At 47.0% G+C, this 22,529-nt stretch overlaps 1 protein-coding gene across 6 annotated transcripts in view; it reads left to right on the top strand.

Annotated features, from left to right (window-relative positions):
* The window catches only part of LOC135826739 (armadillo repeat-containing protein 3-like), a 70,434-nt gene that overhangs the window by 44,547 nt on the left and 3,358 nt on the right, over positions 1–22,529 (top strand). For 5 of the 6 annotated variants that reach the window (XM_065339341.1, XM_065339345.1, XM_065339352.1 and 2 more), the window contains 13 exons: positions 202–289; positions 787–895; positions 1,219–1,346; positions 7,535–7,607; positions 8,537–8,683; positions 9,575–9,686; positions 10,190–10,306; positions 10,434–10,585; positions 14,634–14,811; positions 15,249–15,367; positions 15,705–15,785; positions 20,420–20,617; positions 20,870–21,038. In XM_065339341.1, coding sequence (XP_065195413.1) covers positions 202–289; positions 787–895; positions 1,219–1,346; positions 7,535–7,607; positions 8,537–8,683; positions 9,575–9,686; positions 10,190–10,306; positions 10,434–10,585; positions 14,634–14,811; positions 15,249–15,367; positions 15,705–15,785; positions 20,420–20,617; positions 20,870–21,038 — 1,671 coding nt within the window. The remainder of the gene's footprint in view (positions 1–201; positions 290–786; positions 896–1,218; positions 1,347–7,534; positions 7,608–8,536; positions 8,684–9,574; positions 9,687–10,189; positions 10,307–10,433; positions 10,586–14,633; positions 14,812–15,248; positions 15,368–15,704; positions 15,786–20,419; positions 20,618–20,869; positions 21,039–22,529) is intronic. The other variant, XM_065339361.1, reaches the window with a different exon arrangement.

The raw sequence follows: 22,529 nt of genomic DNA, 5'->3' as shown, positions 1-22,529 counted from the left end.
CATGTGCTGGATCAGCATCCCCAATTAACTAGTTGTGAAGTTGTTGAATATGCTACCTACACTACTGGTTTCGCAGGTCTGGCTAGTGAACTTAGCATCGCTGAGCTGATCTTGAATATTATGGTAGCTTACGTGAGAAGACTAATTGTGGCCAAATACCCTGTCTTAATCTCTAACTCTTCATGTGCCATTTTTTTGTAGAGCGAGGATGTGGTTGCAAAGGCTTGCTCTCTCATCGGAGCTCTGTCCAGATACTCACTACTGTGCAGTGAGAAGTTCGTGGACCAAGGTACTGAGATTAGAGAGTCGCTTTCTTGTTATACTTTTCTCTTTCAAAGGCTGTCAGGGTAGAAGTTAAAATGAAATGCTGAGCAGCCTAATCTATCCTTGTTTATGCCTGTTCCGGATCAGCCTTTGTATCTTTGTGCCTGCACTCTTGTAGAGGCTAGCATCCGGGTAGGTTTGATGGCTGACTACATTTCTATTGGGGTTTCTATACCAGAGTATTCCATTCTATGAACCTCCATGGTATGGTGAATGGATGACCTCACTAGAGCAACACCAGTGCAGAAATGGTGAGAGTAGGGTTACCTTTTGTGATATTGGGTGGTGTGTGTGCATGTGTGCGTACGTATGTGTGTGTGTGTGTGTGTGTGTGTGTGTGTGTGTGTGTGTGTGTGTGTGTGTGTGTGTGTGTGTGTGTGTGTGTGTGTGTGTGCACATGTTCAATCTGCAATATTCATTTGTGTGTGTCTTTGACTCTTTGCCAATGTTTCTCATTTCCAGATGACTTTTATCAGCACATTCTCACTCACATGGAATGCGAGACCACTGCTATGCGAGAAGCCGCTTCTTATGCCTTTGTCTATGTCCTCAAGTCGAAGGCCAACTGCAAGTGAGTTCGATCCTTACACTCACTTTACCTGCCATTGTTGCCTGGAACGTGCATTCAAAATGTAGTTTTAATGCTATGTTCTGAGAATCACTGACATACTTCCTGTTGCCTATGAGGCTGGTACGTTCTGGCTGATCTTTGCTGTTCTATCATTTTGCAGGGACATTGGTAACAGATTGAGGGACAGAGTAAGTGGCTTGGGAATGGTAGAACTGTACCCTAGGTAAATGTTGTGTTTTGGTGAGTTGTTATTTTCTTGGTGGAACGATCAGCAGAGTTTGCCGGTATGTGCCCAATGTGATTTGTGTTACGTTGCTGATCAGGGTCTTCATGGAGAAGACTGGCAACAGTACTGGTATCGAAGTCCTTTGTCGATGCATCCAGCAAACCAGCCTTCTGGCGCAGAAGAACTCTCTCAACGCTGTGCTACAAATCCTTTCCCACCACGAGCGTAAGTCAGTGTCACCGGGGCCGAGTACATAACCTCCAATACAGTTGAACATCGATTATCCGACCACCTCTGGGCAGCTGGCCCTGGGAAGGTGTTCGGATAAGGAAAATGTTCCGGATAAGGAAAATCTCACCACAGGCCGATACCTGTGTTCAGTATATCACAGTGCCCGCAACAACAGTCATTTTCATGTTAGTTTTTGTAAGTTGTGTAATTTTTGACCATACAGCCTATACACAGTGGTACTAGTCCACAGGCCAAGGTGCAAAAAAGTGATATACAGCGAGTGCGCGCTGCAGCAACTGACTTTTCGTGCAAGCTCCCGTACAGCCTGAGCCACGTGCGGTTCGAAAACCCACTCCGGATAATCAAATGTTCGGATAATCGATGTTCGGCTAATGGAATGGTCGGATAATCGATGTTCAACTGTAGTGTTCAACTGCAGAGTTCAGTTGCGTAGAAAAAGCGTCGATTCAATGGGGGGTGGCGCACGTGCTCCAAAGTGCCAGTTTGACCAATCAGCAGTCAGCATTTCGTCGCATTCTCGCTCGAAGTAGGGGGTGTTTGAAGGAGTACACAGCATTTCAGCTAGGTTCTACGAGGCTGGGACTTGGCCCAGGCTCAGACGACAGGTGTTCCAATAGATTTACTGATGAACTTTTTCATTACCCACACGGGTATGCCAGAGCGTATGCGTAAACTTCGTGAGATATAGTACAGTATTGGAAAGGAGTATGCCAAAACCTGTCGGTAAATTTCTTCACCAGGGTCTCCTGAACATTTTAAGCCATAGATTGTCCAAATCTGTCCGAATCGACCAAGGAGGAGATCCTCTGCACTGATTTTGAACTGGTGAAAAAGGAGGTGGAAGATCAAACAACAAGAAAATAGCATGCATGCAGCGGAACAAGAAAAAAACAGCAACTAGAGTAGTTTTTTTAAGTTTTGACAGTAGTACAGTCTACTCCGAGAATACCATTGTTCAGTGCTCTCTGCTGCTGAGGCTGAGTAGGCCACTTACCTAGAAATTTCATTGTTCAATACTCTCTCCTGAGGCTGGGTCGGCGGCTCTTGCTGGATAGCTCCTCTCTGCCTTCTTGGTCTGCTTCGCTGGCGTTTTTCTTCCTCCAGCCACGAGTTTCACCTGGTGTTGTGTTGACCGGCACGCTCTAGCTTCTTCATTCGCTTGGAATGACCTGCTCGCTGCTTGTGGCGTTGGAGAGCCACCATGTATGTCTCCCTCACTGTCAAAGACCGGCCTGTCTTATCGCCTCGCCTCAACTCTCGCAATCTTTTCCGGGTAGCTTTCGGTCACTCCCGAATTTCTTTGAAGAGATAGGCTGCTTGGTCATGGGACATGCCAGCTGGCTGGATGACAGGTGGTAACTGCAATGAATCAAAGCCAGTGTCACCGGATTTCCTGATCCTAAAAGAAACGTCTGGATGCCTGTCCAAGCCTCACGTGGACACTTCTCCAGGCTAAGTAGCAGAAAACCTGAATTTTTGGTAAAACGTTATGTTTTCACAGGCTTAAAGTGATCCTTTAAGAATGAATCCCAGGCTCGCCAATCCCAGTTGAAGCAGATGGCTTCATTGATGCTGGCAGAATTGTTGATTTTCACCCTAAGCCTGATTTTCGCAGATTCTGGGCCATTTGGTCTTTGGTGACCCTGGATTTCTGCCTAGCTGATATGCTGGTCCGGTACAGCTGCATCCGATCCGCAGCGCTGTGGAGGACGTTCTTGGCAAACAAATGGGTTGTCTGCTTGGAGAGCTCTGACTTGAAGATGGATGTCGGCAATGTTGAACTGCCTTTCAGCGATCACGTTTTTTACTGGAATCGCAAAGATAAGTGTTGTACCAATTCCACAGCAGTGGCTGGGACAGCTCAGAGCACAGTGTCCGCTCCTACCAAGAACAGCAAAGGAAAAACCGCCCATCGCGAACCATGGTTCCGATCATTGCTACTCATTTTCACCACATCTTCCCAGATGGAAAAATGAGAACCGGCCCGCTTTGGCAGTCGCTCCAGGATCTTCTACGCCAGCAAGGTACATCCAGCCCCATACTTCTTACTCTATGTGCATGACTGGCATGGATGTAGTATCTCCAACGCGTTTCGCCACACTCGTGTGGCAGTGGCGGTGGCGTGGAGAAAATCTGCCTTCACTGACATACAGACGACAGTAGTAGGTCGGCTTTTGATGGCGCGTATAGCCGACCTTGTAGTGGGAGTTGGACCAGGTTGAAATCCACCATTGTTCCGCGCATGCCCAGACACTCGCCCATTGCATTGCGCAGTGCCCAGACACTCGCCCATTGCATTGCGCAGTGCCCAGACCGTCGCTCATTGCATTGCGTAGTGCGATATTGACAATGTGCGCATAGCACCTAACAAAACTGTATCACGCTTGAATTGCTTGCCAAGCTCCACGGCATGCCCTTTAACTGCTGCTGTGCTGAAGTTATTGAATAGTCAAGTATGATCGGTCTGGTTACGTAAAACCTTCTAGTTTTGCGTACTCTTCTCCTGATTCTTCCATCGCTGTACCATTCAGCTTTAGTTTTCTTGATCTTGACCATTCTGAGCTCAACAACTTCGGGTGTTTGTACGTTGTTGGAGTATCTGTATGCTCAACTCGTATAGTCGCCAACCACAGTAGATACTGCCTTCACACCATACACATTGTACGGGATATGGTAGTCTGTCTCCGCCTGGTGTTTGCCGCTTCCTGATACGACGATTGTGTTGGTCAGCACATATGCAATAGGCGCACTCTCGTTGTCTGACCATGTGTGGATACCCACCATATGGCGCTCTTCTCCACGCTTGTTGGAGTCATCCGCCCAGACATGGATGTCATAATCCGATGTGGCCAATTTCTCCTGCAGCACTCTCTTGTCCACCTCCGCCAGCAGCACGTTCCATTCTGCTATTGTCGAGGGCGAGACACTTGTTGCAAGATTTGCTGTTGGCTCGTGCCCCTTGAGCAGTTTATGCGAAAGTGTGAGTGCAAGACTTAGTGCTGCTTTATGGTTGCTCAGAAGACATGCCATTTTGAAGAAACGGACTTCAGCCATGAATTATGGGGCATGGCCTTTGTCCCAGGTTCAAGGCATTGTAGTATGTGTAGCTCATTGGGTTTGCTCTTATCTCGCTGCTTTCTTTCTTCCTTTTTGCGTTTGGTGTAGGAACTCTTCAAACCACGCAGAGTGTTAGTTTGCTTCTTGATCTTTTCTTGTTGGCGAGATGTTTCTTCTTCTTGCATCTTTGCCAGTTGCTGCGCTATCTGGAACGACTCCTGCACTTTGGCAGAATGCACGCGCATCTTATCGAGCTCTGCTTGCATCTGTGTATCACTGACTTCGGGACTGTGCCGTTGCTGGGCAAGCATTTGAGTATCAATACCTTGGTCACTCACACCATTTGAGTATCAACACCTTGGTCACTCACACCATTTGAGTATCAACACCTTGGTCACTCACACCATTTGAGTATCAACACCTTGGTCACTCACACCATTTGAGTATCAACACCTTGGTCACTCACACCATTTGAGTATCAACACCTTGGTCACTCACACCATTTGAGTATCAACACCTTGGTCACTCACACCATTTGAGTATCAACACCTTGGTCACTCACACCATTTGAGTATCAACACCTTGGTCACTCACACCATTTGAGTATCAACACCTTGGTCACTCACACCATTTGAGTATCAACACCTTGGTCACTCACACCATTTGAGTATCAACACCTTGGTCACTCACACCATTTGAGTATCAACACCTTGGTCACTCACACCATTTGAGTATCAACACCTTGGTCACTCACACCATTTGAGTATCAACACCTTGGTCACTCACACCATTTGAGTATCAACACCTTGGTCACTCACACCATTTGAGTATCAACACCTTGGTCACTCACACCATTTGAGTATCAACACCTTGGTCACTCACACCATTTGAGTATCAACACCTTGGTCACTCACACCATTTGAGTATCAACACCTTGGTCACTCACACCATTTGAGTATCAACACCTTGGTCACTCACACCATTTGAGTATCAACACCTTGGTCACTCACACCATTTGAGTATCAACACCTTGGTCACTCACACCATTTGAGTATCAACACCTTGGTCACTCACACCATTTGAGTATCAACACCTTGGTCACTCACACCATTTGAGTATCAACACCTTGGTCACTCACACCATTTGAGTATCAACACCTTGGTCACTCACACCATTTGAGTATCAACACCTTGGTCACTCACACCATTTGAGTATCAACACCTTGGTCACTCACACCATCGTCAAGTATGGGTTACTACTCTAGTCTCTAGTCACAGCCCTCGCGGCGGCATCACGTCGTGCACTGAGCCCGCGTGGCACGTGCCAGAACGACGCTTTTGTCGATCCTGCATGCCTACTTTGAGCTCTGAACTGCAGTCTATTGCAGTATTGGATCTACAACTGCGTAGCTTCGCATCTTGTTACAAACCGAACTCACTAACTACGGTGAAACTCCTCCCCAGCCTCGTTAAGGAGAACACTGATAAGACGGAGTTTGGCTTTAGAAGACCTAATATTCATAACACTATTGGATAAATCACTATCGGTATTGACAGTGTATAAACCGGGTATGAATTATGTGTAGTCGGTCACTACTGTAAGCATAACATAAATGATGTATTCATGTAATGAATTCAGTTTAGCGTAGGCGCACATCTCGCAACTACGTATCTGCTGCGCTACAGCGCCCTCTACGGTTCTGGCCGCGGCACTTGTTTAGCGCGCCTTGCCGCGACCGGCAAGACCGCCTGCTGTGCATCACATTAATTTATGCGTACGCCATCACAATAATTAATTCAGTTTTGATCGGGTCCGAGTCCGCAACGTGGCACATCTCCTTGCCATTCTCAGTTTTGAGTCTTCTCTGCTTTGGCTCATGCCCGACTTGCATCCTGCTGCCTTTGTCTTTTGCTGACCCACCATCCCACCACTAACCATTAATACTACATTGCATCATTCCTACTTCAAGTACAATAAACCTGGTGGCGAGTCACTCATAACTGGTCTGCCTTTCTATTGCGGCATTATGGCCTTATGGTCCTGCCTTTCCATTGCGGCAATCACAGCCTCCGGGCTTCTGCCTTCCTGCGGCAATCACAGCCTCCGGGCTTCTGCCTTTCTGCGGCACTCGCAGCCTCACGGGCTCGTGCCTACCTTGCGGCAAAGACCAACCAGTTCCTCGTCACCAGTACTTACCCAACACAACCTAGCCTTATTCGTGTGGTGTATGCCTGTCTGCATGCCGTCTGTGTGCGCGGAATGCTAATGATGTATGGCTGCCTGCATGCCGTCTGCGTGCGCGGAATGCTAAACAAACAATAAGAGGACGGAAAAGTGTTTTAACTCTGAGTTTCACGCACTAAGCGATCATCAGAAAACAGACGGAAAACGTGTTCGTCCTCTTATTGTTTGAACTAGCTCTGCCTCTCGGTATTGAGCACTCTCTTGGACAGCCTGGAACCTCTCCGTTTTATAAGCATAACATTGCCAAGTTTCAACAACTTGGTCCGGTGGCCACACATTAACAAAGCAATCCATAAGAAGGACAGCCATTATTGCGAACAAATACCATTGGTCCCTCGGTGTTCGCCCTTAAGAGGTTTGGCTCTACCATGATCATCTGGTTACCAGGTACACAATGGTTACAGAGTTTTTTAAATCTTTTATTCTCACGATGGCCTGTGAATACAAGATTTTAAAAAAAGAGTTGTATGCACTGCACCAGGGAAACATGTATTCAGTGAATAGGATTCCAGTCTTTGTCCACTTAGTGGTGGGTCTGGTCTACTTGCTTCAATGCAGACTTATAGGAGAAAAGTAGTCCGGAGGAGGTATGGACTGTTGATGATGTAATATCTCTCACACATCCTCTACTCTCCCCCCCCCCCCCCCTCATCCACACACACACACACACACACACACACACACACACACACACACACACACACACACACACACACACATACACACACACACACACACACACACACACACACACACACACACACACACCATTCAGGATCTGTATGTGCATGCCTGCCTATCTGTCCCTATGTGTAATATCTCTGTGTCTGTGTGTCGTCCCATGCCTGTACCGATCACAGCATCCTGGGATGCTGAGTTGCTGGAGAACAGCTTTGTCGAGGCATTGCTCACTGTTCTAGGTAGTGGTGATAGGTAAGTTAGACAGTCACTGCGTGAACTGTGTGTTGACTGTACCATGTAGCACTGGTACATCATGCACTGGATTTAAAATGCTACAACGTTACTTCTTTAGCGCTACAGTCGTCCCTCTCTAATCCGGCACTTGTTTACCCAGCACCCTTGCAAACCAGCACACTTTCTGCCAAAACGGATTTTTTCAGTTCATTTTCTACGCTTTAATCCGGCACTTGAATTCCGCCTCCAGCAGCGATTTTCTGCAACAAATCACTCAAACTGTGCATAATTCGATTTTCTAATCCAGCGTTGTACATCACATACCGTCAAGGAGCATTATAACATACACAACACATGTAACAGACACTTGGGAATATCCTATGCCAGTGCATAGGATATTCCCAAGTGTATGCTATAGAAGGCATGCATTCCACAAAGTACTTGGATTGACACAGAAAATTGCTACGTTTTGACGTACAACAAAAACATGTATGTTAATAGGTGGGCCGGGTTGGAGGGCAGGATTTGATAATCCAGCACCCTTGTTTATCCAGCAGAATATGCCGTTGCAAAGGTGCAGGATTAGAGAGGGACAACTGTACTTGTGCCTTCAGCGAGACCAATAAGTGGATGATGGGGGTCACCTGCTGCCGGGGCGTGTAGTGTTTTCTTACTGTGTGGTGTGTGCGTGTATAAGAAGTATTATCATCGTGCAGCCTTATACTGTTACTTGTATGATTCGTGCTGCCGCTTTGAACCTCGAATGTATTCTGATGACTCTGAGTACCTACAGTGTAAATACTGCTGCTGCATACATGTATCTGTGGAGTCTGATTATAATTCATATTCCGTGCCACAATGTCTGACTATGCATTCTGAAACTGTGCTATGATGCATGCTGCTGCTGCTGCTGCTGCTGCTGCTGCTGCTGCTGCTGCTGCTGCTAGGCTCTGTGCTGTGCGAAAGCATATTGGCAAGCACTATCACTCACCGCATACTACGTATCTGACGGCACACAGGCTTCACAAGGACTTGTACTTTGAGTACAGCCTACTGGCGCGAAAGTCTCGCTTGGGATTGGCCAGTCTGAATCAGTAAATTGTCATCTTGGGTTGCGTTGAGTTAGCTGCGTCTTGTCTGGTACCTCACTTGACTGGGCTGTGGGCACGCACGCACGGGTTGTGTTGTGGATGGTGTGCCGCAGCCGGGTGCGTGTGTGTGTGTGTGTACACGCATGTGCATGAGCGCACACGTGTCTATGTGTGCATCTGTTATGTTATGTTGTGTCCACGCATACTTGCAGGAGGGCAATCAGAACCATGTACACCCCCTTCGGCGTGTTTTTGGTTTTACAATAGTGTCGTTACGGAAGCAGATTTGAACGATTTCAGATGATTTGAAGTTGGTTTATGCTGCCAACTGCTGAGCAGGACTGGACCACAAGCAGTTAGGCTGCAAATGAAAATAGTCACATTGGCATGCAGCCAGAAATGTGCGAAAAGTTCGGCCACTTTGAACTTCAATCAGATGGTGTGTTGATGTATATGTACATTGTGCTGATGATGTCTTGCACTGTCCTGCACTGTCCTGCACTGTCCTGCACTGTCCTGCACTGTCCTGCACTGTCCTGCACTGTCCTGCACTGTCCTGCACTGTCCTGCACTGTCCTGCACTGTCCTGCACTGTCCTGCACTGTCCTGCACTGTCCTGCACTGTCCTGCACTGTCCTGCACTGTCCTGCACTGTCCTGCACTGTCTTGCACTGTCCTGCACTGTCCTGCACTGTCCTGCACTGTCTTGCACTGTCCTGCACTGTCTTGCACTGTCCTGCACTGTCCTGCACTGTCCTGCACTGCCCTGCACTGTCCTGCACTGTCCTGCACTGTCCTGCACTGTCCTGCACTGTCCTGCACTGTCCTGCACTGTCCTGCACTGTCCTGCACTGTCCTGCACTGTCCTGCACTGCCCTATCTCTTCTTGAATAGTCTAACATCAAGAATTGGCATGACTAAGCCTCCGCCTCCTGCTGAAGAAGTGCCAGTCGAGAATCCGTATAAGAAGAGACTGGAGACTCTGCCGCATGACTGTGACCCGAAGGTAAGTACTTAAGGTAATGTTTGACCCTGCTGCTGCTGCTGCTGCTGATACTGCACTGCTGGCAGCGGCGGCGGTGGCGACGGCGGTGGTGGTGGTGATGATGGTGGTGGTACTACTGCTGCTACCTGAGATGTGTTGGAATTTGAGTTTCGTTCGTGGTGCCTATCCTCCCTGGTTTTGTTAGTATTGCATTGTTGAAGGCTGATGAACTGGATGACCAGTGGATAGCTGCATCATCATGTGTAGCATATTCAGCTGCCTTTTTGTCTGGTTCTGTTCACCGTGGCTGGCAGTACTTAGCCTTTAGCTGCACTCATGAAGCAACAGTACCTACAACAGTTATCTATCTGCAGTCGCGCTTTGAGGAGATTGAGTGATATGCAAGTTGTGCACTGCATACCCCATCTGGCCTGTGAACACTGCGTCAATATGTAGCATCCTCTTATGCTGTGCTAAACGTTGTTGACATGTGTACCCTGTACCTGAATTACACTGTTATACAGGTGAGAAAGATGTTGGAAATCCGCGCTCAGTCCATGATGCTTGTACCGAGAGAGCTGATGGTGGCTTCTGCTGCGTGTCTGGGACATTTTATGACATATCCAGCTGGAAGACAACGGGTAAGGAGACTGTTTTGATCGGTGGGCATACTTCATATCCGAAACAACGCTCCCTGAAGAAGCCATATCAGTTGTGATATGTAATTAAAATCCATGGCACTGTTTGTGCGTGTCTTTCTATATGCAGCTGATGGACCACGAAAAGTCTGTGGAGATCTTGACAAGGAACCTTTGCCAGTGCCACGGTGAAGAGCGTCGACAGGAGAGGTTTGTCTTGTGCCAGGCAATACGCCATGCCTGCCTGGACTGTGATGTTGCTCAGGCATTCACTGAAGCTGGGTGAGTACCGGAGTGACCAGGGTACCGGGTCTGGCGCACAGTATAATCTAAACAACAGATGATGTGTCGCAATTCCAAGCAGTGCAATAGCAGCGCTGCGACGCTGGGCTAACCAGGGAGTACTGAAGGTGAGCGCTGATGGCTCTCATTGCAGTACTTCCCCATTAGCGGTAGGTTTGAATATCGCTTCTTGCGGTCGGTTTGTGTAAATGATCGTTCTGTTCGCTAACACTACTTACGTTCCACACATGCGTCAAATTGTCCCAGGAGTAAAGCAAAGTGATGATTTTAATGAACTGAAAGCATCAGCATGCCGTTTTCAACGCTATTTAAAAATAATTGTAACTTTCTTTGCGTAAAATGGCAATGAATAAAACGAAATGTGCAGTCATAACAACGCAAAAGATAAATGTACTAATTTCCAAAACGTTTTCGCGTGACACTCATCAGTGGAAAGTCGTCACTAAATTAGCAATAACCAAAACAATCTCTCTATATATAGCCCAAATGTTTAGGGAGTTTTTACACTTAGAGGGACTATTATAGCAAAAAAATTAACGTAAAAAAAACAGCAACAAGTCACAGCCAACCAATAGCATGATGTAGCTTGTGAAAGTTAGTGATAAATGGATATGTAAGTGTGGGAAATGTGTGGATGTGTTGATGGATGCGGTGCGGTGAGTGCGTCCTATTTCAAGAGCGTGAGAGCTATTACGTTTCCCTTCTGCTTAAAGGGGAAGTATACCCTAAAATCAAATTTTCACCAGTTGTAGTCTTCGGGGTGCTGAGTCGAATGGTCTTGGTCCGAGGAAGCTGAGACGCTCCCTTCCTACTTGAATCCCAATCGAACTCGCGCACTTCCACCGAAACTGGGTGACTGCGCCCTACTAGATGGGGATTTGTACGCAAAATGTCACTAAAAGCGCCATTTCGTTCTTATAAAAGCACGGATGACCGCGATTGGCCCATATGTTGTAGTCTTTAGGACGCTGAGTCGACTGGTTTTGGTCCGAAAAGGCTGCGATGCAGCGTTCCTCCTTTATTCCCAATCGAACATGGTTGAACAAGCGGTCACGTGCTCCTGCGTACACCAGTCAGCTGGTCACCGTGCCTGCAGGGTACAACTTACTAGCCTGTTTGACCTTTTTTGGGTGCAGTCCTGTCACTCGAGTTGAACTCGAGTTGAACCTTGGTGTGAAAGTTGTCGCCTGCTGACGCGGTGACCAGGTGATTTGGGCACCCAGGAGCACGTGACCGCTTGTTCAACCATGTTCGATTGGGAATAAAGGAGGAACGCTGCATCGCAGCCTTTTCGGACCAAAACCAGTCGACTCAGCGTCCAAAAGACTACAACATATGGGTCAATCGCGGTCATCCGTGCTTTTATAAGAACGAAATGTGCTTTTAGTGACATTTTGCATACAAATCCCCATCTCGTGGGGCGCAGTCACCCAGTTTCGGTGGAAGTGCGCGAGTTCGATTGGGATTCAAGTAGGAAGGGAGCGTCGCAGCTTCCTCGGACCAAGACCATTCGACTCAGCACCCAGAAGACTACAACTGGTGAAAATTTGATTTTAGGGTATACTTCCCCTTTAAACAGAATAGGATCACGTAGACGTATGTAGACAGCGTCCAACACCTGCAACTGCCTGAACCTATTTGCACACCGAATAACACTGAACCAGGAATCGTCAAATTACTACGACACTCCGGACTCGATGCCGAATGATTGTACACAGCGGACTTCTTCTTATCGACACTGAACTTCTCTTCCTCAGCACTCCCATCCTCCTCGTCACTTTCCTCCTCTTCATCGCTGTCCCCCTCGTCCTCATTATCCGTCTCCATCTCAGCACGTCCACGCTTTCTGTTCCTTGACCCGTCATCACCAATCCCCGACTTGCTGTTACAAACACTTCCTCACACTTCCTCCTCCTCGTTCGATGTCTCCCGATTGCCTCAACCGTGCCTCCTCCGGCCTCTCGCTTCGTCTTAGTCACAGTGTGTATTGTTTCCGTTTGTTTCTTTTGTTTGGGTAGTTAAATCTGGTGGACCGTGTACCTCAGACGCTGGCCTCACCACAGGCTGCTGTGTCGGTACAGGCACAGGTGTATCTGTATGCACAGGTGTATCTGTAGGCACAGGTGTATCTGTAGACACAGGTGTATCTGTAGACAGAGGGTGTTTACGAGGTCTTCCTCGCTTTGCCCTATTTTCTCTGGCTGCTTGCGACGAGAGTGACAGCGGAACATGCTGTTTAATACTTTCGGACAGGTGTTGAAGCGTCCTACCAACATACCGACTACCACATTGTCAGCATTCAAAATGATAGATGAGATGACTCAATTGATGGGTTGGCAGGATGTCCTTCAACACCGTGAACGAACGTATCGTTGTGTAGACAGTGATCACATTCCGTGACGGCATAGTACGTTTTGTGAACAGTTGACTTCACAACCGCTATGGTATAGTGTATAGTGTTTGTGTGCAGATGTCAATGGTCTCATTCAATGGAACATTTGTGAACAAGCTGACAACATCAAACGAGCACATGTGGGCTGTAGGTGGAATAGCCTGGATTCATAAGATTTCTACAAATTCAAAGCTATCTTTGATATTGTGCTTAGGATATTGTATCATCCCACACAGCCACTTGGATATGGTGTACTGTGGTGAACCGATCATGGAAAGTATTGGACGCATTGGGCATGACTGTTTGTGGAGCTTGGGTAGTCCATACATTCGGGGACGTACAGAGCTGATGGGCTTAATCCGGGGAAATTCGGCTTCTGATATGTGTTTAGCATCGCGGAGCTTTTTAAGATATTTCACTAGTTCCTTTTCTCGAGCCACTGTTAGGTTGGCCATGTCCTCCGGCGGCGAACGCTTGTGCTGGTGGTAGCGCTGGGGTCTCGTCTAAAATTCTCCTGCGCATCGATCGCAAGCGTGATGGGCAGGGTTACGAGCGGAGCGACGTCTGTCAGTTCGTCATCACTCTGGTCATCAGAATCTTCACCTGAGCACCCGTAGAACAATCCATCTTTGTCTAGCAGTGCTGACGACTCGGCTGCGGAGAATCCGACTACAATTTGTGCCAACGAGCACCTTCGTCCTCCTTCCACCATAACTGTCACTCGTGATGATGACAAAATCAAGACGTGCTGATGTTTTCACCACTATCTCCGAAACCTCGCACAGCACCGAAGGGTAGTTTCGCAGATCGCGGCCCATATCATCACACGAAGATACGAAGCCAGTTGTGAAACTGATGAGACCTTTTGTCCCATTACTTCTCAAATCAGTACAATGGTGATAATGTGACGAAGCACAACGACTGTTACCGTTTTCTACTCTTTGGCGCAATTAGCACCAGCATCCAACCTGTATACGTTTCATCACGGTATCATTTCACCGCCAATGTGCTGTGTAAATTGAGATCTGTTGTGCTTTGTCACAATATCACCAAGTACTGCAAGTCAATAAATATTCGGCGCATATTTTTTTTCGGCTATTTTAGGCCTGGGCATATTTGGCCTAAAATTTGTTTGTTTATTTGTTGGTTGTGTTTAGCAAGGTTCCGTGTGACAGTGTATACACTCACAGGCAGCAGCATTACAGGCTGAACTTTTAATGCGGCCAAAATGTGTTTTAGCCCTGGGAGTCCGAAATTTAAACGCGCCGAATATTTGTAGATTTACAGTACTGGTTTGAGAAGTAATGGTATGAAAGGCCTCATCAGTTTCATAACTGACTTCCTCTCTTCGTGTGATAAAAGTGTGTCCATGGTGTGCAGTTTCATGGGTCTGTTTCTTCGTGCAGACATTCTACGTGTTTTGTGTGTGTGTCTGTGTCTGTGTCTGTGTGTGCGTGTGTGTGTGTGTGTCTGTGTCTGTGTGTGCGTGTGTGTGTGTGTGTGTGTGTGTGTGTGTGTGTGTGTGTGCATGTGTGCATGCGTGTGTGCGTGTATGCGCGCGCGTGTGTGTGTGTGTGTGTGTGTGTGTGTGTGTGTGTGTGTGTGTGTGTGTGTGTGTGCGCGTTCACCTTGCAGTGGCTTGACAGAGCTGCACAATGTCTTGGCGTCGTTGCCAGCTGCAGTGCGTGAGTTCAGCTTGGCAACATCCTGCATCACTACTGTTCTTGATCACAATCCGACCATGCTCTACTGGATGACAGGCAGCCTGAAGTGCTCGCACGTCACCCAGACTGGATTCTATGTATTGGCTCAGGTATGTAACAAGATCATAAGTTGCTGCCATGTGCTTACAACACATGCATGCATTACACTTGGTAACTTTCAGCGGCTCTAGTCAGTGCAGGCTTATCCTGGGCTTTACAATTCACACCCATGAGATGAAAGAAGGACACGTAAGATCACATACTCCTGAATTATTCTAGTAATCTGGAATGTATTGTGTCACACGCATCAATGGCACTTTCTTCCTTCGATCGTTTACGACCTAGACCTAGACCTAGACCTAGATGGATTCACGAATCTATTCCAGATACTACCATGTACCTATGTAGTGAAGACTGTGAAGTGTATGAATTCAAATGAGCACCACCCTATGATTAACTTATCCGAAGTGAGTTTTAGGAGCTACATGTAAAGGTATATGCATTCACAACGAGATCTCATGCTACTGTTGCTAACCTATATCAACAGTACAAGCCAGTCAAGGCATCCGTGAAGCAAGCTCTGCCATCACTGCAAGAACTCGGCGTTGCTAAGCGTAGCAATGCCTTCACAGCCTACTACTTCTACCCAGTGCAGCCTGAGCCAGTGTAAGTACTTGACGCCATATCTTCATTACTAACTACGAATTACTGCTGTTAGCCATGTAGATTACTCGTGGCTGCATGGATTTGAGGGGAGTGCCATGCTTGTCACTTGATCGCATTCTACGGATTGATTGAGTTCGCTTTTGTTTGTTTTGTAGAGTGTAATTATGGAAATAGTGCATTATAACCCTCAACCGATGACTGGCATGCAATATGTAGACCGTTGTTGAGAAACGAAATAGTGGTTGCGAGGTCCAGTGTGGGGAGCAAACCTTTTCCGTTATTGAGAAGTTATTCGTGAATGCACCCGCTAACTACCATTTCTTCTCGTCTGTTACAGAAAACCTCCCACGCCCGCCCCAGAAGCAGGACAAGACACCCCCAAGGAGCGCTCTAATAGTAAACTGGGGAAGCCAATCAAGTAAGCGCATGGTGTCCGTTGTGTGCAATTGTAGGGGAGTCAGTGATGTTTCACTTAATTTAAAATATAGGGGGAATGACCCTTCGCGCACGCCATACTGGACCGTACATGTCCGAACGACCACAACTTCCGTTTCCTTCAATATGTCTTGAAGAATTTTTCACCGCGTCTTGATGGAATAACATACAACAGATCAATAGCACTCTGAATGACACTCTAAACAAAAGAAAGTTGGAAGATTTGACAACAAAAGGATAATTATCGCACAACGGACAAAAGCTAAATGGTGCGCAATTGTATCAGAATGTAGTTCATCAGAATCATCTCTTTCAGCTAGGGGTGAAACGATTAAAAGGGATATTCCTTAACGGTTAATCCAAAACTTATCGATTACTTATCGATTATTATCGATTAAGCACCACTGAGGAAAAAACTCACCATTTTGCATCAACTACAGTCAATTTTGGAACTTCGAAGAGAACAAAAATAAAGGAAACATCGACCGTCGCACAGGCACAAACTGATTCTGAAGGCTACTTGTCCAGAATAGTGAGTTCCGTGAAGCAACCGGAACGAAAGTTCACGGGTACGAATCAGTGCACGGTGCAGGGAAAAGAGCCGCGTGTCATACAATAGATCTAGAGAGTACATCAGGTAGATCTACCGGGTAGAGTCTACGCATGTAGTGTGTATCCAAAGCATGAGCAACTCGCTGTGAGCGCTGCACGCGCGCATCCACTCGTACTCTGGTACATGTGCTGCATGCAGTAAAGTCACGTAGACACACATGCCGGATACTTCGTCGTACCGTATAGTATGTCGTACAAAAATGCTGTAGCGATTAGAAAAATCGTAATTGACTAGATTGTTTCGACTAATTTATCGACTAAACTACATAATCCTTTCACCCCTACTTTCAGCCCTAGATATTTAGATTACAGGTACACGCAGTGCGTTTGCCTAATATCACACAGTCCTAAACATCAGTGCAGTGGTACAGCTCTCACATGCTGCACTACCGCACATGTGCATTTCCCTCACGAATGGAATGGGCAGATTATGCACACAGGATTGAAGAAATCTCCTGCCCATAGGCAAACACACAAACTGACATCACACAGATTTCAAAATTTTATACTTTCGCATGTCCATTCTGTACAAGTGAGCCAGGAAACTGCGCGGAGTGGCAACAAACCACTAAAAATGGCGAAAATTCAGGGTATATTTAGGGTATGTTCAGGGTATGTTCAGCACTTTTCATACAGCACCATCACGATGCAGGCAGATAGCTGCACTAAAACTTGCCCGGTCCATAAGTATCTCCTTCCTCTTCCATAGTGGTCTCCTCCCAGCCCTTCTTTCGCCTTCTCTTCTTTCTCTTCTCCTTCTCTTCTGCTGAACCTTTGCGATCGGCTTTGCTGATCCGGGTGAAATCCTCATCTTGGCATGCTTTGTGGGTCAGCACGCCAGGTACACAGTCTGCTTTCAGAAGCACACTCTCCACAGCCAGTGCACCATCATTGAAGTGGGCAAGTGCAAGGCTGGCAGCGAACCGGACAACATCAGCGCCACAGAAGCTTTCCTTCTGGAACATACCCCAGATGACGCCAGTGAAGCTTTCATTCGCATTTTGTGTGGCTCCGAGGAGGCATCTCTCGAGAAGCTTGCGCTCTGTCAAGCGGAGATACAGTGGCTTGACGACGTCAAACACGGCCTTGGGGAGAATGTGGTGATGGGTGTACTCATCTCTGACTCCAGCCTACACCAACTGCCACTTGCACCAACTGTCAGGACCGGTCGGGCAAAACTGGTGCTGGGGATTGTCGTCCGACGAACACCGGTGCATAAGGCCACTCCAGATAGCCCGGGCCATGCCTTGGATGTCTTGGCTGTGCTCCCTCACTGCCCATCCATAGTACGTCTAGAGAGTGTCAATGGCTTTGACGGTGTGCCGGCCTTTCCCAGACAACGCCTTGCCGTCTGACAATTTTTTACCCTTCATCGTCTTCTTCAGCTCCCGCAAGCCCGTGCAGATGCGTTTCTGTACATGTCCAATGCATTCCTCCTTTTCAATGGCTACACCATCGCACGGGTTAGCTTCAACAACAGAATTGAATGCCTTACTGTCGCCATCTCCGATGTACGTTGTATACCGAAGACCACAATCAGCAACAGAGCGACTCCATATGATGGCAGCTGCCTCGCTCTCCATGGCTGGTGCGGATCGCGCAGTATTCACTCCACCGATGTGGGTACCTTTCCAGGCAGTGAAATCAGCTGCACTAATTCTCCCGGACTCCTTCCGGTCGTTTCACACGACGCATTCCTGGCAGTACTTGCTGCTCACATGTATGTCCAGTACACGGCCGGCCTGTTCTCCACGATATACAGGCAACGACACTGTAGAGAGACGTATAGCCGCGCCTCATCCAGGTGCCATCGCAAGTTACCGCCACGGTGTCGCAACCATTCAGCACCTTCACCTTGTCAGCAGCATTGGTCATGCTCTTATGAGCCACAGTGGCTGCAGCGATCACGAGCGCTTCCTGGTGACGGGTGTAGGCATGTGTGTTCACAGGGCTGGGCATGTCCATGGTTCCGCAGAACTTATTCAGAGCGGCACGGCGCGTCCCTTGCCAATTCTCCACATGGCTAACACTGATCGCCGGTTGATGTCAAAGAACCGCTTCTCTTTCGGGCATAGGTTAAATCTCCAACTGTGACTGCATAACACATTGTCGCACTGCACGTGCACCACCGATGCGAGGCCAACGGCGCAGCAGTCAACAATATTTATTTTTCCAGATTTTCACTCGCTACATACAGTGGCCACGTCCAGAAGCTCCTGAAGACATTTCAGGTACACAATTCTGTTTCTCCGCAAGCAATCCTCTTCTATCTCTTCTCCAGATCCCTCAGATGCCTCAGTATCGTCGTCCTCAGAACTGTCTGGGTTCGAGTTCACATCTGAGCCGCCGCTGCTGTCAAAGCTTTCATCAGCTAAATAGGCCGGCGTCCTGCTCAACTTTCGCGTGGACGCGCTCTTCTCAGTCGCTTCAACATCACTGGCGACCTCAGGAACCTCAACGACATCGTCGACTTCAGCAGCAGCTGGCTTTGGACCAATATATTTCCTTTTCTGTCGTCTAGAATGTCCACTCGAGCTCGTTCTTCGGTTCCCCATTGTTCAAATTTCAAATTATTAATTTTGTTCTCAAGGCAGGAAGCTTTTCAGCGCTTCTTTGTACGCCATGGTATCCAGTAGCAACAATTTCAAATCAAAAACTCGCTCGTAGTACGCGGTTTCAGTGAAAATCACCGACTGCATGGAGTGCAAAATTGTACTTCCTCCGCGTCATCGAAATTGTCGCAGTTTGACTTTTGATATAAAACGGGGTATTTACACACCAGCACTCGTACCAGAGGCAAGGAATCGGACATAGGCGATATTCATCAGTATAGGGTGATGGCAAAGTTCTATTTTCTGTTATTGGAAGCTGAAATTTTGGAACAAGATGCAATTTCTTCGCTGATGTCGCTGCGATGGTAATTTCGACTCGCTGAGATCAGTCAGGCGTTGCAGCCTGCATATTTCTCGTGCTTATGGCCATTCACTCAAGCCTCATCACTGTTTTACCTTAGCTGGGGTGAGAAGGACTTCGTGGAACAAGTAGCAGCGCTTGGAGAAACATTGAGGGATCAGCAAACTAAATGCATGCAACAGCGATAAAATTTGTCGCTCTCGCTGAGACACTCAGTACATGATTGTACCTGCAAGAGCCGTGTAGACTCTAAACGTAGTGCTGGTGATGCACGCGCAGGTGCCGTACCAGTGATGCTGAAAAAGAGGGCGTGCTAGACGTGATAGTACACTGACCTGCATGAGCTGTGACCACACAGCTAAAATAAATGGGCATGCTACGGCTAAAAAAAGTTCATTTCAAGATCGAGGTGATTCCGCCGACGGTAATCAACCGACCTCGCAACGATCGTGTATTCTTACTAGGCTTCGTTGGTGGTGAAGTAGAAATCACCCAGAGCTAGCAGACGATAAGCATAGCAGCTCTTGTCCTGTGGAGAAAGCCAAAGCGTTTGAGATGAAGCGCGACCAACTTTCAACCTTCCTTGAAATATTTCGGAACGATATTTTTTGCGTTCATTGACATCAGCGATGACGAGGACTTCATCTCTGCATGAAAACTCTCAGTCCATCTGTCCTGGAACGTTACTCTTGTTTTCAGACTATCATAATGTGTAATAAGTTTTGAATGGTTTCGCTTATGGAGTTGTCCGTAACAAGTGACAAGTCACTAGTCAAACTGCGACAATTTCGATGACGCGGAGGAAGTACAAATTTTCGATCCGTGCGTACTCATTTTCATTTGAATTGTTGAACTTAAAACCGTCGTAACTTTGGAACCAGTAGTCCGTTTCACCAAAAAAATTGTTTCTACGCCCTATAGGGTCCGCTGGCCTAGTTGGATACCAAAAACCTAAGTACAGCTATCCAGTGCAACACAGTCTCCTTGTTTACACGCTGTGTTCATTGCTGTTAGGCAAAGCCCACATGTTGATCGTATGTGAACATGTGCAACGTGTGCAATCCACTTTTTCATTCTTCTTTCCGGGTGCAGGAAGACGAAGAAGGCCGAGAAGGAGCAGGCGGCGAAAGACGAACTTGGCGACCTGAAGGAATCTACTCCATCTCCTGGTTTGGTGTGGACACCTAACCCTGACTATGATCTCTGGACAATGATTGAGGATGTTAGCCAGACTATCATGAGATCAACCAAGCTACCCAGCGCCAATCTCAAAGTGCGAGAGCTGGCAGTGTAAGTGCATCATTCATATGGTAACCAAGACGAGTCAATGTCTTCTATGAGTATGAGGTGTCTTCCACCATAATAATTATATTACGATTGTTTCCCTCAACTGCTGATTTCTGTGCTAACGTTACCACATGTGAACTATAATCAGCGGGACAACGATCAGCATGGGCCTCTGCTGACATTCATGTTGCTATTTCTGAAAAAAATCATCGATGAAAATGATTTGAGGTGTTACTGTGTTGACGTCTTGTTCAGCTATGTCAGCGAGCGTATGGGTGGCGCTTTCTCCGAGCTGGACATCCGCCAAGGCAAGATCTTGCACCTGGATCACATTGCTGAGTTGAAGATGAAGCTAAACAGCAACATCATACCACTGGGTATGATACGCTGTGGGACTTTCCTCCATCGCGCACTGCTCTTCAAGGTGAGCAAGGAGAATAATATAAGACCTCTACATTGAACCAGTCCAGGCACTGTCATGGCTGCTTGATAAAAACTATTGCAAGCCATTTGGCACTGCTTACCAGAATAACACACTGTGCCCTAATGACCTCAGTATGGTGACCATACCATTCACACAACAAATGTGTGCATTGCTGTTGAAGAAAACGGGTACTTCAGCACAGTCGTGTAGAATACTAAGAAGTTACAGTAACAACATCCTCGTTTTGCACCAAACCTAAAATATGATCAGGTTTAACAACAAAAAACTGTTAACCCTTTGGAACTGCACTGAAATCCGGGTAGTTTTGACAATTTTACTATTTTGCGGAAAACAAGCAATATCTCATGAACTATTCAGTATGTCAGATACAAACCCATCAAGAGTCTTGCTCGCATGAATTCGATGGACACAGGTAAAAAAAAATACGCTGGGTGAATAAAGAATTAAAACAATTCAGTATACACAGAACAATATTCATCCAAAGCAAAAACAGACTTAAGGGGTCAAATTTTGGAGAATAGCTTTTTGATTGGAATTTGTTCATATGGACATAGTGAACCTCTGTCCAAAATTTGAGACTGATACGACACAAAACGTGTTAGAGCACGCTTAAACTCGTGTGCATGGCCGCCGCAGCCCTCTACTTGCCGAGCTTTTTGTACTTAGATCAAATAGCAACCATACCAATGCCTTGACCAGGGGACAGTCCGCCCTGGCTTTAGCCCTGCCTAATGCTTCGTCACGGTACGGTTTCTATGCTTTGCCTCACCTGGCTGCTGACAGGTGGAATTCGCTTCCAGCAGCATGCCGCCAGGCAGCCTCCTTTGCAATGTTCAACAGTACTCTTCGCAGCCTCTTTTGCAACACATAATGGCACAGTGTGCAGCCACCGTTTTCTTTTTCTTTACTCTATTTCACGCACTTACGGCTTTCTTCATTTAGCTCTATTTCACGCACTTACCTAGGGTACCCTGTAAAAAGACTCACAGTCTGTGGGGATTGCCCTAGTAAAATAATAAATACTACTACTACTACTACTACTACTTTATTAGGTCGCGTGGTCCACTTTTTTTTGCTATCGCAAACAGTATTTTCATCTTTCACTGCCGTTTGTTGCATATACACGATATTTATTTTACTTCAAGCACTTGTACTATCAAGCACAACCCTACCAATGAGGGGAAAGAAGCAGCAGAGCCTACTGAGTCGAATGACTGTCACTATCAGTTCTCAAACAAAAACATTTTTGTCAAATTGCAAAATCTCACCTGTTAGTGTTGCTCACTAGCCACTAGTGACGAGTTGTTCGTCCACGGAATTTGCAATATACCACTACGGTACCAGCAAGAGTAGGTAAGTTGGCGTAGAACAACAGCTATGCAAAGCAATGTTCATCTCCTCTTCACTTTGGAAGGGCAGTATAAGCACCCTTCATACCTCGACATTGCCTTGGAGTGGAAGCAAATTCAC

The sequence above is a fragment of the Sycon ciliatum genome, chromosome 1 (genome assembly GCF_964019385.1).
Source record: "Sycon ciliatum chromosome 1, ocSycCili1.1, whole genome shotgun sequence".
NCBI classification, from domain to species: domain Eukaryota; kingdom Metazoa; phylum Porifera; class Calcarea; order Leucosolenida; family Sycettidae; genus Sycon; species Sycon ciliatum.
This window is presented reverse-complemented; position numbering and strand designations above follow the sequence as displayed.